This window comes from Cebus imitator, unplaced genomic scaffold (assembly GCF_001604975.1).
Source record: "Cebus imitator isolate Cc_AM_T3 unplaced genomic scaffold, Cebus_imitator-1.0 Scaffold797, whole genome shotgun sequence".
In the NCBI taxonomy this organism is placed as follows: domain Eukaryota; kingdom Metazoa; phylum Chordata; class Mammalia; order Primates; family Cebidae; genus Cebus; species Cebus imitator.
In genome coordinates this window covers 269,415-288,392 of record NW_016108112.1, presented here as the reverse complement: position 1 = coordinate 288,392, position 18,978 = coordinate 269,415, and the positions used below count along the sequence as shown (strand labels likewise).

At 39.2% G+C, this 18,978-nt stretch overlaps 1 protein-coding gene and 1 non-coding gene across 2 annotated transcripts in view; both read right to left on the bottom strand.

The window, feature by feature from the left end:
- The window catches only part of LOC108297385 (phosphatidylinositol glycan anchor biosynthesis class U protein-like), a 21,046-nt gene extending 19,152 nt beyond the window's left edge, over positions 1-1,894 (bottom strand). The window contains exon 1 of the mRNA XM_037735394.1: positions 1,848-1,894. Coding sequence (XP_037591322.1) covers positions 1,848-1,894 — 47 coding nt within the window. The remainder of the gene's footprint in view (positions 1-1,847) is intronic.
- On the bottom strand, positions 245-351 carry LOC119469727. Its single transcript, XR_005198561.1, has one exon. It is a non-coding gene; the product is annotated as a U6 spliceosomal RNA (small nuclear RNA).
- Positions 1,895-18,978: the final 17,084 nt, after the last annotated feature.

Sequence of the window (18,978 nt, the reverse complement as noted above, 5' to 3'; positions counted from 1 at the left end):
TTGTCAGATGGGTAGATTGCAAAAAATTTTCTCATTCTGTCGGTTGCCAGTTCACCCTAATGATTGTTTCTTTTACTGTGAGGAAGCTCTGGAGTTTAGTTAGATCCCATTTGTCTATTTTGGATTTGTTGCCAATACTTTTGGTGTTGTAGTCATGAAGTACTTGCTTAAACCTACGTCCCAAATGGTTAAGCTTAGGTTTTCTTCTAGGTTTTTCATGGAGTTAGGTTTCATGTTTAAGTCTAAAAATATGGAACACTTCACGAATTTGCATGTCACCCTTGCGCAGGGGCCATGCTAATCTTCTCTGTGTCCTTCCAATTTTAGTGTATCTGCTGCCGAAGCGAGCACAAGTGTTCATCTTTATTCTACTTAACATTCTGCAGAAAGTTCACTAGATCTGTGTTTCATAAAGCATTAGGCTGTTCTTTTTTTAATAGCATATTTGTTTTTCACTTAAAGATGGCTCACATACCCATGTATATGCTTAAAAAACTCTTCTTTCATAGCACTTTTTCCTGATTTCCTTAGATTATTAAATTATTGTTTTCACTCCATGCTTTTGGGCTGGCAGTTAAATCCTGTTTCTTCAGCAGCTTTTGTTGCAGATCATGAGGTAAAACCACTTTTCAATTCTTCTTTCCAGTTTCCTTAGATAATACATATGAAGAGCCATTGGATCCTACTTGATTAATCAATTGTGAAGTCAACTAAAATGCTAAATGGGGTCTTCAGTGTTATCCATACATAAAGAGGACACATTGCAAATATTGTTAATAAGTCCAGACCAGTACCTTTCCCATTTAAAAATGATTCTCTTGATTTATAAATACCATCGCTTATTTTTCAGGATGGTTCAGTATTTTCCCAGTTTATTTCATAAAATAATGAAATTCTTACGTCCTTCTTGGAACAGAGTCACAGTCAAATGCACATCATTTTACACACACACATTCACACACTTAAGAATATGGTTGTCCTTCTGACACTTTCTGTGGGCCAAAGTTCAGCATAAATTATGTGATATCAGCTTGCCAGCAGCAGCAGCCACTACAAATCTGCTGATTCCCTCACTTATTAAAGAAAGATCAATTGTGTCAAATTATCTTGTGGTATGATAGGAAACATCATGAGTGCTGGTCAATTCTACATTAATTTAGTAACTTGTATTTGACACTGCTTGGCACTGAGCTAAATCTAAATTTCTTTCCCCTTAAAACAGTCATAATGGGCTGCACCTCTATTATTTTACTGCTACCCACTACTATTTCTACCACCTCCAGCACTCCACCACTGTTAACACTACTGCTACTTCTACAACAGTAGGGTAATATATGGCACTCGGTATGCCACAGTTTTCTGATTGTTTTCATTTCATACTCAAAACCGTTCTTATGATATAGAAACTATCAATATGTCTGTTTTATAAATGTACAAATGAAAGTACAAAACAGCTAAGTAATTTGCCCAAAGTCACATGGCTAGTAAGTGGCAGAATAAGGATACAAATTCTGGCTCTCTAGCTCCAGAACTCTGTACTACCTTGTATAACTACACTTAATTAACAACACCAGATACGAGATTGATGCATAAAGAAACATTGAGTTTGTGTATTTTACTGTGTTAATTTGAGAAATATGAATTTCTTTGCCAGTATAGCTGCAAATATGATATCTTTTTATTTTTCTAATTAATTGGAAGAGGTCCACCTATTTTATTAGCAGTGCTATCTTCTTGAGGTCTTCACTCCCAACTCTTGCTAATTGTTAAAGAACCTAAGGGTTCTTCTCAGTCTTCCAAACACCAGATGGACAGCTGGGTTATTGGCTCAGTGCCCTCCTGCTTGCCCTTCATCCTCAGTGTCATAGTTTCCCCATGATGACCAATTCCCCATTGCACCACAGTGCTCATCTACTGTGGTAATTATGTCTTGCTAGTTCATTCATTCAGCAAATGTTTTTAGTGACCACATAATATAGGCAGGCCCTGTGCTTCACTACTAGCTGGACTACAAAGAAGTTCAAGAGAGACATAAAGAGCTTCTCTTTAAGAAGCTTATATTCTGGTGGGAGAGATAGACAACAAAGAAGGAGGCCAATAACTAAGAAACATAACAACAGATAGTTATGAGTGTCCAAATAAAGAAGTAGGAAATAAAGAGTGTAGTTCTATTAAGGATACATAGGCAGAGCATCTGTAAGAAGGTGTCATTTAAGACCTGCAATTATAAAAAAAGTCCTAAAATTAGATTATGATAATGGTGCACAACTCTGAATATACTGAAACTATCTTTGAATTGCTAATTTTAATCAAGTGAATGTTATATTACATATCAATAAAGCTGTGAAAACAAACAAAAACCTATAAGCAGGTACTCATCTCTAGCAGAGGTATGACCAGAAGTAGACTGCTTTGTATTTTCTGCTTTTGTGCCTATTGAAAATTCTGTTATATAATTTGGGTAAATTCACAGTTTTGATCTGAGATTTGGCTCTTTTGGGTAGATTATCACTTGTTCATTTGTATTACAGTTTTTACACTTACAGTAGTCTGTGAGTTTAAACCTTAAAAAAAATTCCCCTTGCTAAATATTGGTAGAGTTTAGGAGGGATGAAACTGAGATCTTATTACTCAAGAAATAAATATTAATTAGTTTCATCAACTCATTGTATTTCTAGTTGCTGTATATTTTCAATAATCTAAGCTCAAGCAAATCAGTGCATTTCTCTAGGTGACCTTCCTTAGCATAAGCATTTCCACATGGCCTAACAACCCAATCCTACTTAACTGCGGTCCTTTTATTTCAAAATTGGTAATTACGTTTGGCTGTGCTCCTACCCAAATGCTCATCTTGACTTGTAGTCTCCATAATCTTCACCTGCTAAGGGAGAGACCAGGTGGAGGTAATAATTGAATCGTTGGGGCATTTTCCCTATGCGAGGGAGTTCTCTTGAGATCTGATGGCTATATAAGCATTTGGTAGTTCCTCCTGCATTCATTCTTCCTCCTACCGCCTTGGGAAGAAGGTGTCTTGCTTCCCCGTTGTCAGTCGCCATGAATGTAAGCCTCCTGATGCTTCCCCAGTCATGCAGAACTGTGAGTAAATTAAACTTTTTTCCTTTATAAATTACGCAATCTCAGACAGTTCTTTATTCCACTGTGAGAACAGGCTAATACAATGGATAAGATTTTCTCTTTCTCTCCTTTCAGATGTGACAAGGAAGATTGCCATCCCAGATGTTTCTGAAAGCATACCTAAAACTAAGGTAAGACATTCTTGGGGAAAAGCAAGTTCTGTATGTGGTACAAATGGGAGAGAGAATATACCAGGGTACATCAAATACTTCTGAAGTCTCCCTTACATCTGTACTTATAAAAATGTGAGAAAATACATTTCCCAATTGCCTGAGACAATTTGAGGGAAAATTTCTGTATATTTCTTTGGCTTTTTCCAGCCTGAGTACTTTATCTGGTATAAACGGGTTGTAGAGTTTAGTAACTGTAATTGACGTTGCTATCAGAAATGCTGAAACAATAAATTAGAAAGCCAGGAGTATGAGAGGATTTCATGGAGAAGGGAGTACAGTGGAGGTGGCTATAAAAGGCATCTTGCATCTCAAGAGGTTTAACAACAGTTGACCTCTACAGTTTCACAGTTGCAGTGGCTGGGGAAAAAGTAAGCATATGTAGTGTTTGGGTTAGGGGGTAGAGAAGACATGCAAGTAACTTTTATTGAGAATTTAGGTTCTTAGCACTGTTTCCATTTCAGATATATTACTACATTTTTCCTCTCAATAGCACTAATAAGTAGATACTTAAAGAGGTAGAAACCCAAAACTCTGAGATATTAATATTCTCACAATCACTCAGCTAGTATAAAACTCCTCTGCTATCCATAGTGCCTTTGCCTCCCTCGTCATATATAGCATAGTTTAATAATTTAGGAAGTAAAAAAGTACAGAATACATTTTTAAAAGTGGTCCATCAAAGGTGCTAACATGAAGATGATGTATTGTCATTTCCCAACTCTAAAGAATATTTGCTAATTCAGAATAGATTCAGAAAAAATCATTCCTAAAGGTGTCATGGTATTTGTGATAATTGTTTCACTGTACTCATAGAGGAACACCCTGGAGATTTTAAATACTTATCTCAGGACTGAAGAATGACTCCATTATCTGAAAGATCTCATCATGAAGACCTGTGCATGCTAATGCTTGGTAACTATGGGAAGTCTTCTTACATGACCAATACCACAAAGCTAGGTGGAAAAGATCCCAGAGGGCTCTGGTGCTTGGTGTGTTTCTCTAAGTTTCCCTGAAATAATTGAAAATATAGATGAAGTGAGAGAATTTACAGATTATCATTTATATAATATTATAACTTCTCCCCTTTGCCAGTATCCTTCTTTTCTTCAAAGCAAAGCTTTTAAAATAAAGATGAGTGAATAAAGATTGATTATAAATCATTTTACTATTAGGACACATGCACATGAATGTTCACTGCAGCACTGTTTACAATAGCAAAGACCTGGAACCAACCCAAATGCCCATCGATGATACACTGGACAGGGAAAATGTGGCACATATACACCATGGAATATTATGCAGCCATCAAAAACGATGAGTTTGTGTCCTTTGTAGGGACATGGATGAACCTGGAAACCATCAGTCTCAGCAAACTGACACAAGAACAGAAAATCAAACGCCACATGTTCTCACTCATGGGCAGGTGTTGAACAATGAGAATGCATGGACACAGGGAGGGAAGCATCACACACTGGGGTCTGTTGAGGGGAAATAGGGGAGGGACAGCATGGGGTGGGGAGTTTGGGAGAGATAGCATAGGGAGAAATGGCAGATATAAGTGAAGGGGAAGAAGGCAGCAAATCACACTGCCATGTGTGTACCTATGCAACAATCTTGCATGTTCTTCACGTATACCCCAAAACCTAAAATGCAATTAAAAAAAACCTATTGTATATTTTCATTCATATTCATTGTAAATATAGACCAAAGCAAGCTCTGGTCATTGAGTTTAGAGCATGATTGTCTCTGGTGGGAAGCAGGGGTTGATTGGAAAGCTCCTGGCATGAGAGAATGCGATGGGGCTGTGGGAATGTTCTACATCTCCTTTTGGGTATATATAATTGTTAAAACTCAATGACATGGAGACCTATGGCCTATGCATTTTTATTGCATGTATTTTAAACTGGAGAAAACCGAACAGGAGACAAGACAGGAGTAGCTGAAAAAGTAGAAACCATGTTAAGAAATACTGTGAAGCTGACTGCTAGGTTGGTGGGGAGAAAACATGGAGGGTAATGGAATCACCAGTGCAGAACCAAAAGGAATCAAGATTTTTTGGCACCAGGAACCTACAGATTTGGGAGTCAAAGTGAGGTTAAAGACAGAGGTTTTGACAAAAATCTGTTGGAGAAGTTCCCTGAGTTCCTTGGGTCAGCTCCAACATGTTAGCATCTGGATGACTACTTCCACCAACTACTTCCACTCAACTTCTAGTGGCAGATGAGCCTTTCTCACTCCTATATTCCAGGCGAGAATTGGAGATTGCTAAAATTAGGTGATGAGGTCGGATTGTGGATATGAAAGTGCAAGGAAGAAAGGAATTCCGACAATCTCTGGAGATGGTAGCTTGGCTCACGTTCTAATTTGAAATGTGAAAACTGAGTTTCTGCTTGTTTTCTTCAGCTGCATCGCAATCTTATCCTAGGCAGATTGATGCTTTCTGCTTTCTGCACGTGGCTAGCCAGTTTTCCCAACACCATTTATTAAACAGGGAATCCTTTCCCCATTGCTTGTTTTGTCAGATTTGTCAAAGATCAGATGGATGTAGATGTGTGGTGTTGCCACTGAGGCCTCTGTTCCATTCCATTGGTCTATATCTCTGTTTTGGTACCAGTAGCATGCTGTTTTGATTACTGTAGCCTTGTAGTATAGTTTGAAGTCTGGTATTGTGATTCCTCCCACTTTGTTCTTTTTGCTTAGAATTGACTTGGCTATGTGTGCTCTCATTTGCTTCCATATGAAGTTTAAGGTGGTTTTTTCCAGTTCTGTGAAGAAGATCATTGTTAGCTTGATAGGGATAGCATTGAATCTTTAAATTACTTTGGGCAGTGTGGCCATTTTCACGATATTGATTCTTCCTAACCATGAACATGGAATGTTTCTCCATCTGTTCGTGTCCTCTCTTATTTTGTTGAGCAGTGGTGTGTAGTTCTCCTTGAAGAGGTCCTTTACATTCCTTGTTACTTCTATTCCTAGGTATTTTATTCTCTTTGTAGCAATTGTGAATGGCAGTTCATTCTTGATTTGGCTCTCTTTACATCTGTTATTGGTGTATAGGAATGCTTGTGATTTCTGCACATTGATTTTGTATCCTGAGACTTAGCTGAAGCTGCTTATCAGTTTCAGGAGATTTTGGGCTAAGACGATGGGGTCTTCTAAATATACAATCATGTCGTCTGCAAATAGAGACAATTTGACTTCCTCCTTTCCTAATTGAATGCTTTTTATTTCTTTTTCTTGCTTGATTGCCCTGGCTAGAACTTCCAATACTATATTGAATAGGAGTAGTGAGAGAGGGCATCCTTGTCTAGTACCAGATTTCAATGGCAATGTTTCCAGTTTTTGCCCATTCAGTATGATATTGGCTGTTGGTTTGTCATAAATAGCTTTTATTATTTTGAGATATGTTACATCAATGCCTAGTTTATTGAGTGTTTTTAGCATAAAGGGCTGTTGAATTTTGTCAAAGGCTTTCTCAGCATCAATTAAGATAATCATGTGGTTTTTGTCTTTGGTTCTGTTTATGTGGTGAATTATGTTTATAGACTTGCATATGCCTAACCAGCCTTGCATCCCCAGGATGAAGCCTACTTGATTAATGTGGATAAGCTTTTTGTTGTGCTGTTATGATCAGTTTGCCAGTATTTTTTTAAAGATTTTTGCATCTATATTCATCATGCCTATAGGCCTGAGGTTTTCTTTTTTTGATGAGTGTCTGCCAGAAATTGGTATCAGGATGACGTTGGTCTCATAAAATAATCTGGGAAGGATTCCCTCTTTTTGGATTGTTTGGAATAGTTTCAGAAGGAATGGTACCAGCTCCTCTTTATATGTCTCATACAATTTGGCTGTGAATCCATTTGGACCTGAGCTTTTCTTGGGTGGTAGGCTCTTAATTTCTGCCTCAACTTCAGACCTTGTTATTGGTCTATTCAAGATTTCAATCTCTTCCTGGTTTAGGCTTGGGATGATGCAAATGTCCAGGAATGTATCCATTTCTTCCAGGTTTACTATTTTATGTGCATAGAGTTGTTTGTAATAATCTCTGATAATGGTTTGTATTTCTGTGGAATCTGTGGTGATATCTGCTTTATCATTTTTTATTGCATCTATTTGATGATTCTCTATTTTCTTTTTTATTAATCTGGCTAGTGGTCTGTCTATTTTGTTGATCTTTTCGAAAAACCAGCTTCTTGATTTCTTGATTTTTTTGAAGGTTTTTTTGTGTCTCTATCTCCTTCAGTTCTGCTCTGATCTTAGTTATTTCTTGTCTTCTGCTAGCTTTAGATTTTTTTTTCTTTTTTTATCTTGCTCCTCTAGCTCTTTCAATTTTGATGATAGGGTGTCGATTTTAGATCTTTCTTTGCTTCTCATGTGGGCAAATATTGCTATATATTTTCCCCTAGAAATTGCTTTAAATGTGTCCCAAAGATTCTTTTATGTTGTGTCTTCATTCTCATTGGTTTTGAAGAACATCTTTATTTCTGCCTTCATTTCATTGTTTATCCAGTCAACATTCAAGAGCCAGTTGTTCAGTTTCCATGAGGCTCTGCGGTTCTGAGGTAGCTTCTGAATTCTGAGTTCTAACTTGATTGCACTGTTGTCTGAGAGACAGTTTGTTATGATTTTTGTTGTTTTGCATTTTCTGAGGAGTGATTTACTTCCAATTATGTGGTCAATTTTAGAGTAGGTGTGATGTGGTGCTGAGAAGAATGTATATTCTGTGAATTTGTGGTGCAGAGTTCTGTAGATGTCTGTTAGGTTTGCTTGGTCCAGGTCTGAGTTCAAGTCCTGGATATCCTTGTTAATTTTCTGTCTCATTGATCTGTCTAATATTCACAATGGGGTGTTAAAGTCTCCCACTATTATTGTGTGGGAGTCTAAGTCTCTTTGTAGGTCATTAAGAACTTGCCTTATGTATCTGGTTGCTCCTGTATTGGGTGCATATAAATTTAGGATCGTTATCTCTTCTTGTTGCATTGATCCTTTTACCATTATGTAATGCCCTTCTTTGCCTCTTTTCACCTTTGTTGGTTTAAAGTCTATTTTATCAGAGACGAGAATTGCAACTCCTGCTTTTTTTTGCTCTCCATTTGCTTGGTAAATCTTCCTCCATCCCTTTATTTTGAGCCTTTGAGTATCCTTGCATGTGAGATGGGTTTCCTGGATACGGCACACTGATGGGTTTTGGCTTTTTATCCAATTTGCCAGTCTGTGTCTTTTGATTGGCACATTTAGCCCATTTAAATTTAGGGTTAATATTGTTATGTGTGAATTTGATACTGCCATTTTGATGCTAGCTGGCTATTTTGCCTGTTAGTTGATGCAGATTCTTGATTGTGTTGATGCTCTTTACCATTTGGTATGTTTTTGGAGTGGCTTGTATTGGTTGTTCCTTTTATATGTGTAGAGCCTCTTTCAGGAGCTCTTGTAAAGCAGGCCTGGTGCTGACAAAATCTCTAAGTACTTGCTTGTTTGCAAAGGATTTTATTTTTCCTTCACTTATGAAGCATAGTTTGGCTGGATAGGAGATTCTGGGTTGAAAGTTCTTTATGGATGTTGAATATTGGCCCCCACCCTCTTCTGGCTTGTAGGGTTTCTGCTGAGAGATCTGCTGTGAGTCTGATAGGCTTCCCTTTGTGGGTAACCCGACCTTTTTCTCTGGCTGCCCTTAGTATTTTCTCCTTCATTTCAATCCTGGTGAATCTTTGGATTATGTGCCTTGAGGTTTCTCTTCTTAAGGAATATCTTTGTGGTGCTCTCTGTATTTCCTGGACTTGAATATTGGCCTGCCTTGCTAGGTTGTGGAAGTTTCCCTGCATAATATCCTAAATAGTATTTTCCAGCTTGGATTAATTCTCTCTGTCACATTCAGGTACACCTATCAAATGTAGATTAGGTATTTTCACATAGTCCCATATTTCTTGGAGATTTTGTTCATTCCTTTTTACCCTTTTTTCTCTAATCTTGCCTTCTCATTTTATTTCATCTAATTGATCTTCGACCTCTGATATCCTTTCTTCTGCTTGGTCAATTCAGCTGTTGAAACTTGTGTATGTTTCACGAAGTTCTCGTGTTGTGTTTTTCAGCTCCCTCAATTCACTTATATTTCTAAGTTGTTTATTCTCATTAGCATTTCATCAAATCTTTTTTCAACGTTCTTAGTTTCTTTGCATTGGGTTAGAACATGTTCTTTTAGCTCAGAGAAGTTTCTTATTACCCATGTTCTGAAGTTTGATTCTGTCAGTTCATAACACTCATTCTCCATCCAGCCTTGTTCCCTTGCTGGTGAGGACTTGTGATCCCTTGTAGGAGGAGAGGCATTCTGGTTTTTGGTGTTTTCATCCTTTTTGCACTTGTTTCTTCCCATCTTTGTGGATTTAGCCACTTGTCATCTTTGTAGTTGTTGACTTTCAGATTGGGTCTCTGAGTGGACATCCAGTTTGTTGATGATGAAATTATTTCTTTCTGTTTCTTATTTTTCCTTCTAAAATTCAGGCCTCTGTGCTGTAAGACTGCTAAGGTCCACTCCAGACCCTGCTTGCCTGGGGATTACCTGCAGTGGCTGCAGAACAGTAAGGGTTGCTGCCAGTTTCTTCTTCTGCTATCTTTGTCCCAGAAGTATACCCGCCAGATGTCAGTCTGAGCTCTCCTTTATGAGGTGACTGTTTGGATATAGGGGATCATGGTGCTGCGTGAGGAGGCAGTCTGTCCTTTATAAGAACTCAAGTGCTTAGCTGGGAGCTCCATTTTTCATTCAGAACTGCTGGGCAGTTACATTTAAGTCTGCTGCAGCAGAACTCATAAACTCCCCTCTTTTTCCCCAGGAGCTCTGTCCTAGGGAGTTACAGCTTTATTTATGAGTTTCTGTTGTGCTGCTGGCTTTTTTCAGGGCTACCCTGCCCAGCAAGGAGGCAACCTAGTCACTGTCTGACTGCAGAGGCTTTACTGAGCTGCTGTGGGCTCCACCCACCTGCCATGTGAACTTCCCTGCAGTCTTGTTTATATGGGTATAGTTAGAACTGCCTCAGCAATGGCAGCCCAACTGTATAATGGCGGACTCTCTCTGTAATGCGGGCTGCCTCGGCAATGGCGGGCTGCCTCAGCAATGGCAAATTACCTCCGTAGTGGTGGACTGCCTCGGTAATGGCAGACACCCCTTCCCCACAGAGGTTGACTGTCCCGGGTTCCACTGTGCTTTCTGTGAAACTCTCAATCCAGAGCATTTCAGATTGCTGTTGTTTTGTGGGGTTGGGACCAGCTGAGCCTGATCACCTGGGTCCCTGCCTCAGAGTCCTTTTTCTTTTTTTTAGTTGAATGGGCGACTCTGTCTCCCAGGTGTTCCATTCGCCTGTTGAAAAGTCCCTGGGATCTGTGTGATTTCCCATGTGGCAACCCACTGCGCTGGCTGAAACAGCTGTGCTGAGATTCTTGGCACTTTTTTGCCCAGGAATCTCCTGGCCTGGCTCCCTGTTTCAGTCCTCTTTTTCATCAGTTGAATGGGTGAACTTGTCTCCGAGGAGCTTCAATCACCAGCTAAAATGACGTCTGGACCCGTGTATTTTGTGTGGAGACCCACAGCACTGGGGCATCAGCCAAAACAGTGATGACAGCCAAAACAACGTGAGAGCCAAAACAGCCATGCTGGTGACTTGTGGGGCTCCTCTGCCTGGGAATCTCCTCGTCTGTGGGCAATAAAAATCCATCTGGAAATGCGACATCCACTCACCCTCTGTGCTTTTGCTGGGAGCTGCAATCCTGAGTTGCTCCTAATTGGCCATTTTGGATCCTGGAATTTTTGGATTGAAAGAATCAGTATTATTACAAAGACCATACTAACCAAAGCAATCTACAGATTCCGATCAAATTACCAATGTTATTTTTTTACAGAATTAGAAAAGAAAATGATCCTAAATATCATATGGAACCAAAAAAGCATCCAAATAGCCAAAGCAATTCTAAGCCAAAAGAACTAAGTCAGATGCATCATTGTCTGACTTCAATTTATACTATAATACTATACTAAATATAACAGTATGGCATTGGTACAAAAACAGACAGACAGATTAATGCAATGGAATAGAAAGTCCATTGCTAGAAAAGATAAAGCTAAAAAGCAGAGAAGAAAAATTGTAAAATAAAAGAGAATAAAGAACCAGTAATAAAGCCACATACTTACAATCAAGTGATCTTTGACGAAGTTGGTAAAAATAAACAATTGGGAAAGGACATTCTATGCAATAAATGGTGCTGGGAAGATTGGCTAGCCATAGACAAAAGAACAAAAGTGAATCCCCATCTCTTATCATATACAAACCTTAACTTAAGATGCATTAATGACTTAAATGAAAGACCAGAAGCTATAAAAATCCTGGAAGAAAATTTAGAAAAAACTCTTCCAGACATTGATCTAGGCAAATAATTCATAACTTAGACCTCAAAAGCAAATGCAACAAAACCAAATATACGCAAATGGGACTTTAACTAAATAGCACAGAAAAGAAATAATCAACAGAGTAAACAGCCTACACAATAAGAACAAAATACTTGCAAACTTTGCATCTGACAAAGGACTCATTTCCAGATTCTACAAAGAACACAAACAACAACAAAAAGAATAAACAACCCCATTAAAAAGAGTGCAAATGATATGAACAGACATTTCTCAAAAGAAGACATACAAGTGGTCACCAAATATATGAAAAATTGCTCAACATTAGCAATTATTAGAGAAATGCATATTAAACCACAGTAAAGGCTGGGAGCAGTGGCTCATACCTGTACCTTTGGGAGGCTGAGGCGAGTGGATTATCTGAGATCAGGAGTTCAAAACCAGCCTGACCAATACAGTGAAACCCCATGTCTACTAAAAATACAAAAATTAGCTGAACGTGGTGGTGGGCACCTGTAATCCTAGCTACTCAGGAGGCTGAGGGAGGAGAATCACTTAACACAGGAGGCAGAGATTGGGTTCAGAGAATCATTTGAACCCAGTGAGCCAAGATCATACCACTGTACTCCAGGCTGAGGGACAGAATGAGACTCCATCTCAAAAACAAACAAACAAACAAACAAACCGCAATAAGATGTAATACTAGCCATTCTGCGTAAGATGATATCTTACGCAGAATGGCTAGTACTACAAATACAACAGATGTTGGTAAGGATGCAGAGAAAAATGAATGCCTATTCACTGGTGGAAGTAACGTGAGTGAGCACAACTGCTATGAAAAACAATATAGAGATTTCTCAAAGCATTAAAAATAGAGCTACTATTTGACCCAATTGTAAAACTACTAGGCATCTATCTGAAAGAAAAAATAATTATATGAAAAAGTTGCTTTCACTCATATGTGTCTTACAATCCTGCTCATAATAGTGAAGTCATGAAATTAACCTAAATGTCAATTAACAGTGGACTGGATTTTTACATGTGGTGTATGTACACCATGGAGTACTATGCAGCCATAAAAAATGAAATCATGCTCTATGCACTAACATGGATGGATCTGGGGGCCATTATCCTGAGTGAAATAACTCAACAGAAAATCAAATGCCACATGTTCACACTTATAAGCGAGAGCTAAACAATGAGTACAACAGAACATAAAGATGGAAACAATAGATAGTGGGACTCCAAAAGGAGAGATTGGGAGGAGGTTGATAATCAAAAAATTGTCTCTTGGTAGTAAGCTATGATCATGCCACTGCACAACAGCTGGGGTGACAGAACAAGAACATGTCTCAAAAAAAAATCTGTTGAGCACAATGTTTACTGTTTCAGGGATGGGTTCACTAGAAGCCAAACCTCACCAGTATGCAATATAATTATTTGAAAAATATGTACACATACCCTCTGAATCTAAAACAAAAAACAAAGGAAGTTTATAGTAGTAAACACATACACCTTGAAAAAAAAATCTCAGCCAGGTGCGATGGCTCATGCCTGTAATCCCAGCACTTTGGGAAACTGAGGTGGGCAGATTGCTTGAGGTTGGGAGTTCAAGACCAGACTGGCTAATGTGGCGAAACCCCATCTCTACTAAAAATACAAAAAAGTTAGCCAGGCGTGATGGTGCATGCTTGTAGTCCCAGCTACTCTGGAGACTGAGACAGGAGAATTGCTTCAACCCAGGAGGTCGAAGTTGCACTGAGCCAAGATCACAACACTGCACTCCAACCTGGTGGACAAAGGGAGACTCCGCCTCAAAAAACAAACAAATCTCAAATAACCTAACTTTACACCTCAAAGTTTGGGGGGGGGTGAGGAACTAAACCAATAATTAGCATAAGGAAAGAAATAACAAAGATTAGAGAATAAATAAATGAAATACAGAATAAAAAACATTTTAATTGGCTGGGCACAGTGGCTCATACCTGGAATCCCAGCACTTTGGGAGGCCAAGGCAGGTGGATCTCTTGAGGTCAGGAGTTTGAGACCAGCCTGGCCAACAGGCATGTGCCTGTGGTCCCAGCTACTCAAAGCTGAGGTGGGAGGATCCCTTGAGCCTGGAAATTCAAGGCTGCCATGAGCCTTGTTCATGCCACTGCACTCCAGCCTGGACAACAGAGTCAGGCCTTGTCTCAAAGATAAAAAGAGGTTTCAGTGAGTCAAGATTGCACCACTGCATGCCAGCCTCAGCCTGTTCAACAAAAGCAACCCCTCCCACAAAAAAAATATTTTGAGAGGCACAGACAACATTCACGTAACTTTTAATACAGTGTATTTTTATAATTTTTCTATTTTATTATTAGTTATTATTACTAGCTTCAGTCTGAATCTAAGAAACTAGCAATAGTAACTAATAATAAAAAAAGAACTGCATCTTATTTATAAATAAAACTTTATCATAGGTGAGTATGCATAGAAAAAATGTAGTAGGCCAGGCACAGTGGCTCACACCTGTAATCCCAGCACTTTGGGAGGCTGAGGCAGCCGGAACACAAGGTCAGGAGACAGAGACCATCCTGGCTAACATGGTGAAACCTCATCTCTACTAACTATTCAAAAACAAAATTAGCCAGGCATGGTGGCATATGACTTTAATCCCAGTTACTCAGTAGGCTGATGCAGGAGATTTGCTTGAACCCAGGAGGTGGAAGTTGCAGTGAGCTGAGATCGTGCCACTGCACTCAGGCCTGGGCAACAGAATGAGACTCTGTCTCATAAAAGAAAAGAAAAGAAAAGAAAAGAAAAAAACATAGTATATATTAGGCTCTGTATTATGCATCATTTCAGGCATCCACTGGGGGTCTTGGAACTTACCCTCAAGGGGGCTATTCTATAGGCAAATGACCATGATCTGGAAGGTAAGTCAAGGTTGAAATCTATCAAATGTGAATTGTCCCCCCCTGCAATCAAAAAATTTATATGTTAAAGCCCTAACACCCAGTACCTCAGGATATGACCTTAACTGAGATAAAACCTTCATAAATGTGATTAAAAAGTGAGACTGGGCTGGGCATGGTGACTCACACCTGTAATCCGAGCCCTTTGGGAGGCCAAGGTGGGCAGATCACCTAAAATCAGGAGTTTACCAGCCTGGCCAATATGATGAAACCCCATCTCTACTAAAAATACAAAAATTATCCAGATGTGGTGGTGCACCCTTGTAATCCCAGCTACTCAGGAATCTGAGGCAGGAGAATCACCTGAACTTGGGAGGTAGAGGTTGCAGTGAGCCAAGATCATGCCATGACATTCTAGCCTGGGCATCAATAAAAAAAAAGTGAGACTGTTACAGTGGGGCCCAATTCAAACTGACTGGCACCCTTAAAAGAAAATAAAATATGGACACCCAGGAGACACCAGGATAAACACCACGTGAAATCACAGAGATAAGGGGGTCATCTGCCAGATAAGAAAAAAGATTTCAGAAGAAACTACATCTTCTGACACTTTGATCTTGGACTTGTGGCCTCTGATGCTGTGGGCAAATAAATTTTCTTTGTTTAAACAACTCAGTCTATGCTATTTTGCTATGCCAGCCCCAATACACTAAAGCAAATGCCTTAAATATTAACAGAAAAAAACAATTAGGATGTATACATATACTACAAAATAACAGGGACAGTCAGGCACCACATAATGGCATTTCAGTAATGATGGGCCACATATTTGATGGTGGTTCTTTAATATTATAATACTGTACCTTTGCTTTTTGTTGTTGTTATTTATTTATACATGTATGTATGTATTTTGAGACTGAGTCTTGCTCTGTCACCCAGGCTGGAGTGCAGTGGTGTGATCTCAGCTCACTGCAACCTCTGCTTCCCAGATTCAAGTGATTCTTTTGCTTCAGCCTTCCAAGTAGCTGGGATTACAGGCGCCCACTACCATTAGCTAATATTTTGTATTTTAGTAGAGATGGGGTTTTGTCATGTTGGCCATGCTAGTCTCAAACTCCTGACCTTAGGTGATCTGCCCGTCATCTCTGCCTCCTAAAGTGCTGGGATTACAGGCGTGAGCCTCTGCCCAGCTATTTATACATCTATATATTTAAATTCTGAATTCAGGGGATTTATGTGCAGGCTCGTTACTTAGATATATTGCATATTAGTTAAGTTTTGGCTTTCAGTGTGCCCATCACCCAAATAGTGAGCATCGTACCCAATAGGTAATTGTTGAAATCTCAACCTCCTCTTGCCCTTCCCCCTTATAAAGGGCCAAGTGTCTATTATTTCTGTCTAATACTATACCTTTTTTCATGTTTAGATACACAGATATGGCCAGGCATGGTGGCTCATGCCTGTAATCCCAGCGCTTTGGGAGGCCAAGGTGAGTGGATCACTTGAGGTCAGGAGTTTGAGACCAGCCCAACATGTTGAAACCCCATCTCTATTAAAAATACAGCCATGCGTAGTGATGCAGGACTGTAGTCCCAGCTACTCGGGAAGCTGAGGTGGGAGAATCACTTGAACTCGAGAAGCAGAGGTTGCAGTGAGCCAAGATGACGCCACTGCACTTCAGCCTGGGAGACAGTAAGGCTCCATCTCAAGAAAATAAAAAATAAATTAAAATAGATAAACAGATATGTACCATTGTGTTAGAATTCTTCAGTATTTTGTGCAGTATTGTGCTGTCTAGGCTTGCAGCCTAGGAGCAACAGGCCATACAATAAAAGACTATAGCATAGGTGTGTAGAAGGCTATATCACCTAGGTCTGTGTAGGTACACTCAATGATGTTAGCATAATAATAAAATCACCTAAATACAAGTAACTGCACTTGCATGCAAGTACCTTCAAGATGTGCTATTATCTCAAAATTAATATTACATTGTGAAATGTTGGGATTGGGTACAATGGCTCATGCCTGTAGTCCCAACACTCTGGGAGAGCAAGGTGAGTGGATCACTTGAGCCCAAAAGTTTGAGTTCAGCCTGGGCAACATAATGCAACCCCATCTCTACAAAAAATGCAAAATCAGCCAGGCTTGGTAGCATGCTCCTCTATCCCAGTTAATTGGATGGCTGAGATTGGAAGCTTGCTTGAGCCCAGGAGCCTGAGGCTGCAGTGAACTATGTTTGCAACACAACACTCCAGGCTGGGTGACAGAGCAAGACTTTGTCTCGAATACAAAAAAAAAAAAGAAAGAAAGAAAGAAAGAAAGAAAGAAAGAAAGAAAGAAAGAAAGCAAGCAAGCAAGCAAGCTTGGTGGATTTACCAAACGTACCTTACTATCAAGTTTCTTCGTTGTTAATATATTAAGAGACTTCCATGGAATACTACACAGCCATAAAAAACGATGAGTTTGTGTCCTTTGTAGGGACTTGGATGAATCTGGAAACCATCATTCTCAGCAAACTGACACAAGAACAGAAAGCCAAACACCATATGTTCTCATTCATAGGCCGGTGTTGAACAATGAGAACACATGGACACAGGGAGGGGAGCATCACACACTGGAGTCAGTTGAGGGAGTTAGGGAGAGACAGTTGGGGGTGGAGAGGGAGGGGAAGGAAGGGAGGGATAACATGGGGAGAAATGTCAGATATAGTATGTGCCTAAAGCAAAATAAATAAATTTAAAAAAAAAAAGACTTCGGGCCGGGCGCGGTGGCTCACGCCTATAATTCCAGCACTTTGGGAGGCTAAGGCGGGTGGATCACGAAGTCAAGAGCTCGATACCATCCTGGTCAACATGGTGAAACCCCGTATCTACTAAAAATACAAAAAAAAAAAAATTAGCTGGGCATGGTGGCGTGTGCCTGTAATCCCAGCTACTCAGGAGGATGGGGCAGGAGAATTGCCTGAACCCNGTTGCGGTGAGCCGAGATCGCGCCATTGCACTCCAGCCTGGGTAACAAGAGCGAAACTCCGTCTCAAAAAAAAAGACTTCAGGGAATGTTCTGTAGGTAAAATGAAGTAAAGACACATGTGAACATGAGAATCATGATACTCAAACAAGGAATGTTTAATCTTCAGTTCTTCTTGAAAATATGCCTCAAATTGGGCATCTATGTAGTCAGCTATTGGTTGGTAGCTAAAAAATATATATACATTTAGAATAACAGATTAATGAAATCTAAAACCAACTTTTTGATCACTTAATAAACAGTTAACATGTATGCTAAGGAGTTTGCTATAGTGATAAAGAAAATGTTCATAATATGTCCATACAAAGGTATTAATTCCAAACCAATAATGAGACTCATGCTTTACGCTATGGTTATGAAAATGTAAACATAGAGGACAGCTGGGTGCATACTACAGGAAACTAGTATCCAGAATATACAAAGAACACAAGCTACTAAACAACCACAACAGGAATAAATAGTTCCATTAAAAAGTGGGCAAAGGACATAAATAGGCATTTTTCAGAAGACCAAAATACAAAGTAAAACCACAATGAGATATTATCTTACCCAAGTCAGAATAGCTATTGTTAAAAAGATAATAAATATAAATAAATAAATAACAGGTCAGGTACAGTGGCTCATGCCTGTAATTCCAGCACATTGGAAGGCCAATGTGGGAGGATCACTTGAGGCCAGGAGTTTGACACCAGCCTGGGCAACATAGCAAGACCCCGTCTATACAAACAATTTTTAAAATTAGCCAGGCATGGTGGCATGAGCCTGTAGTTACACGTTACTCAAGGAGCTGAGGTGGGAGGATCAGTTGAGCCTGGGAGGTTGAAGCTGAGTGAGCTGAGATTGTGACACTGTGCTCCAGCCTGGGTGATGGAGTGAAACACTGTCTCAAAAAATAATAATAATAAATAAATAAATAACATGATTTGGCAAGGGTACAGAGAAACGGGAACACTTAGACACTGTTGGTGGGAATGTAAATTACTACAACCTCTACAGAAAATTTGTACAAATAAAGTTAAATAAAGAAATAAGCTAAAACTAATAGAAGCTATATTTTAAAATATTTTACTATAACTGGTTAAATAAAAATCTTGTAAGAAAATCAATTATACACAAAAGCATTAATTTTATAAGAAAAGAATATTACTTAGGAAAATGTTAAAATATGGAAGAAAAGATATTACTTATACAAATTAACCTATGGCAAAAGAAGACACATTCCCTGAAATAAGAAAATCTTTTTTAATTTAAACAAGAAAACACTAACCTGGCTTCTTTGTTATTTGATCACCATATCCCACTGTTTCCACAACAGTCAATTTCAACTGAACATTGCTTTCCTGAAGTTTATATG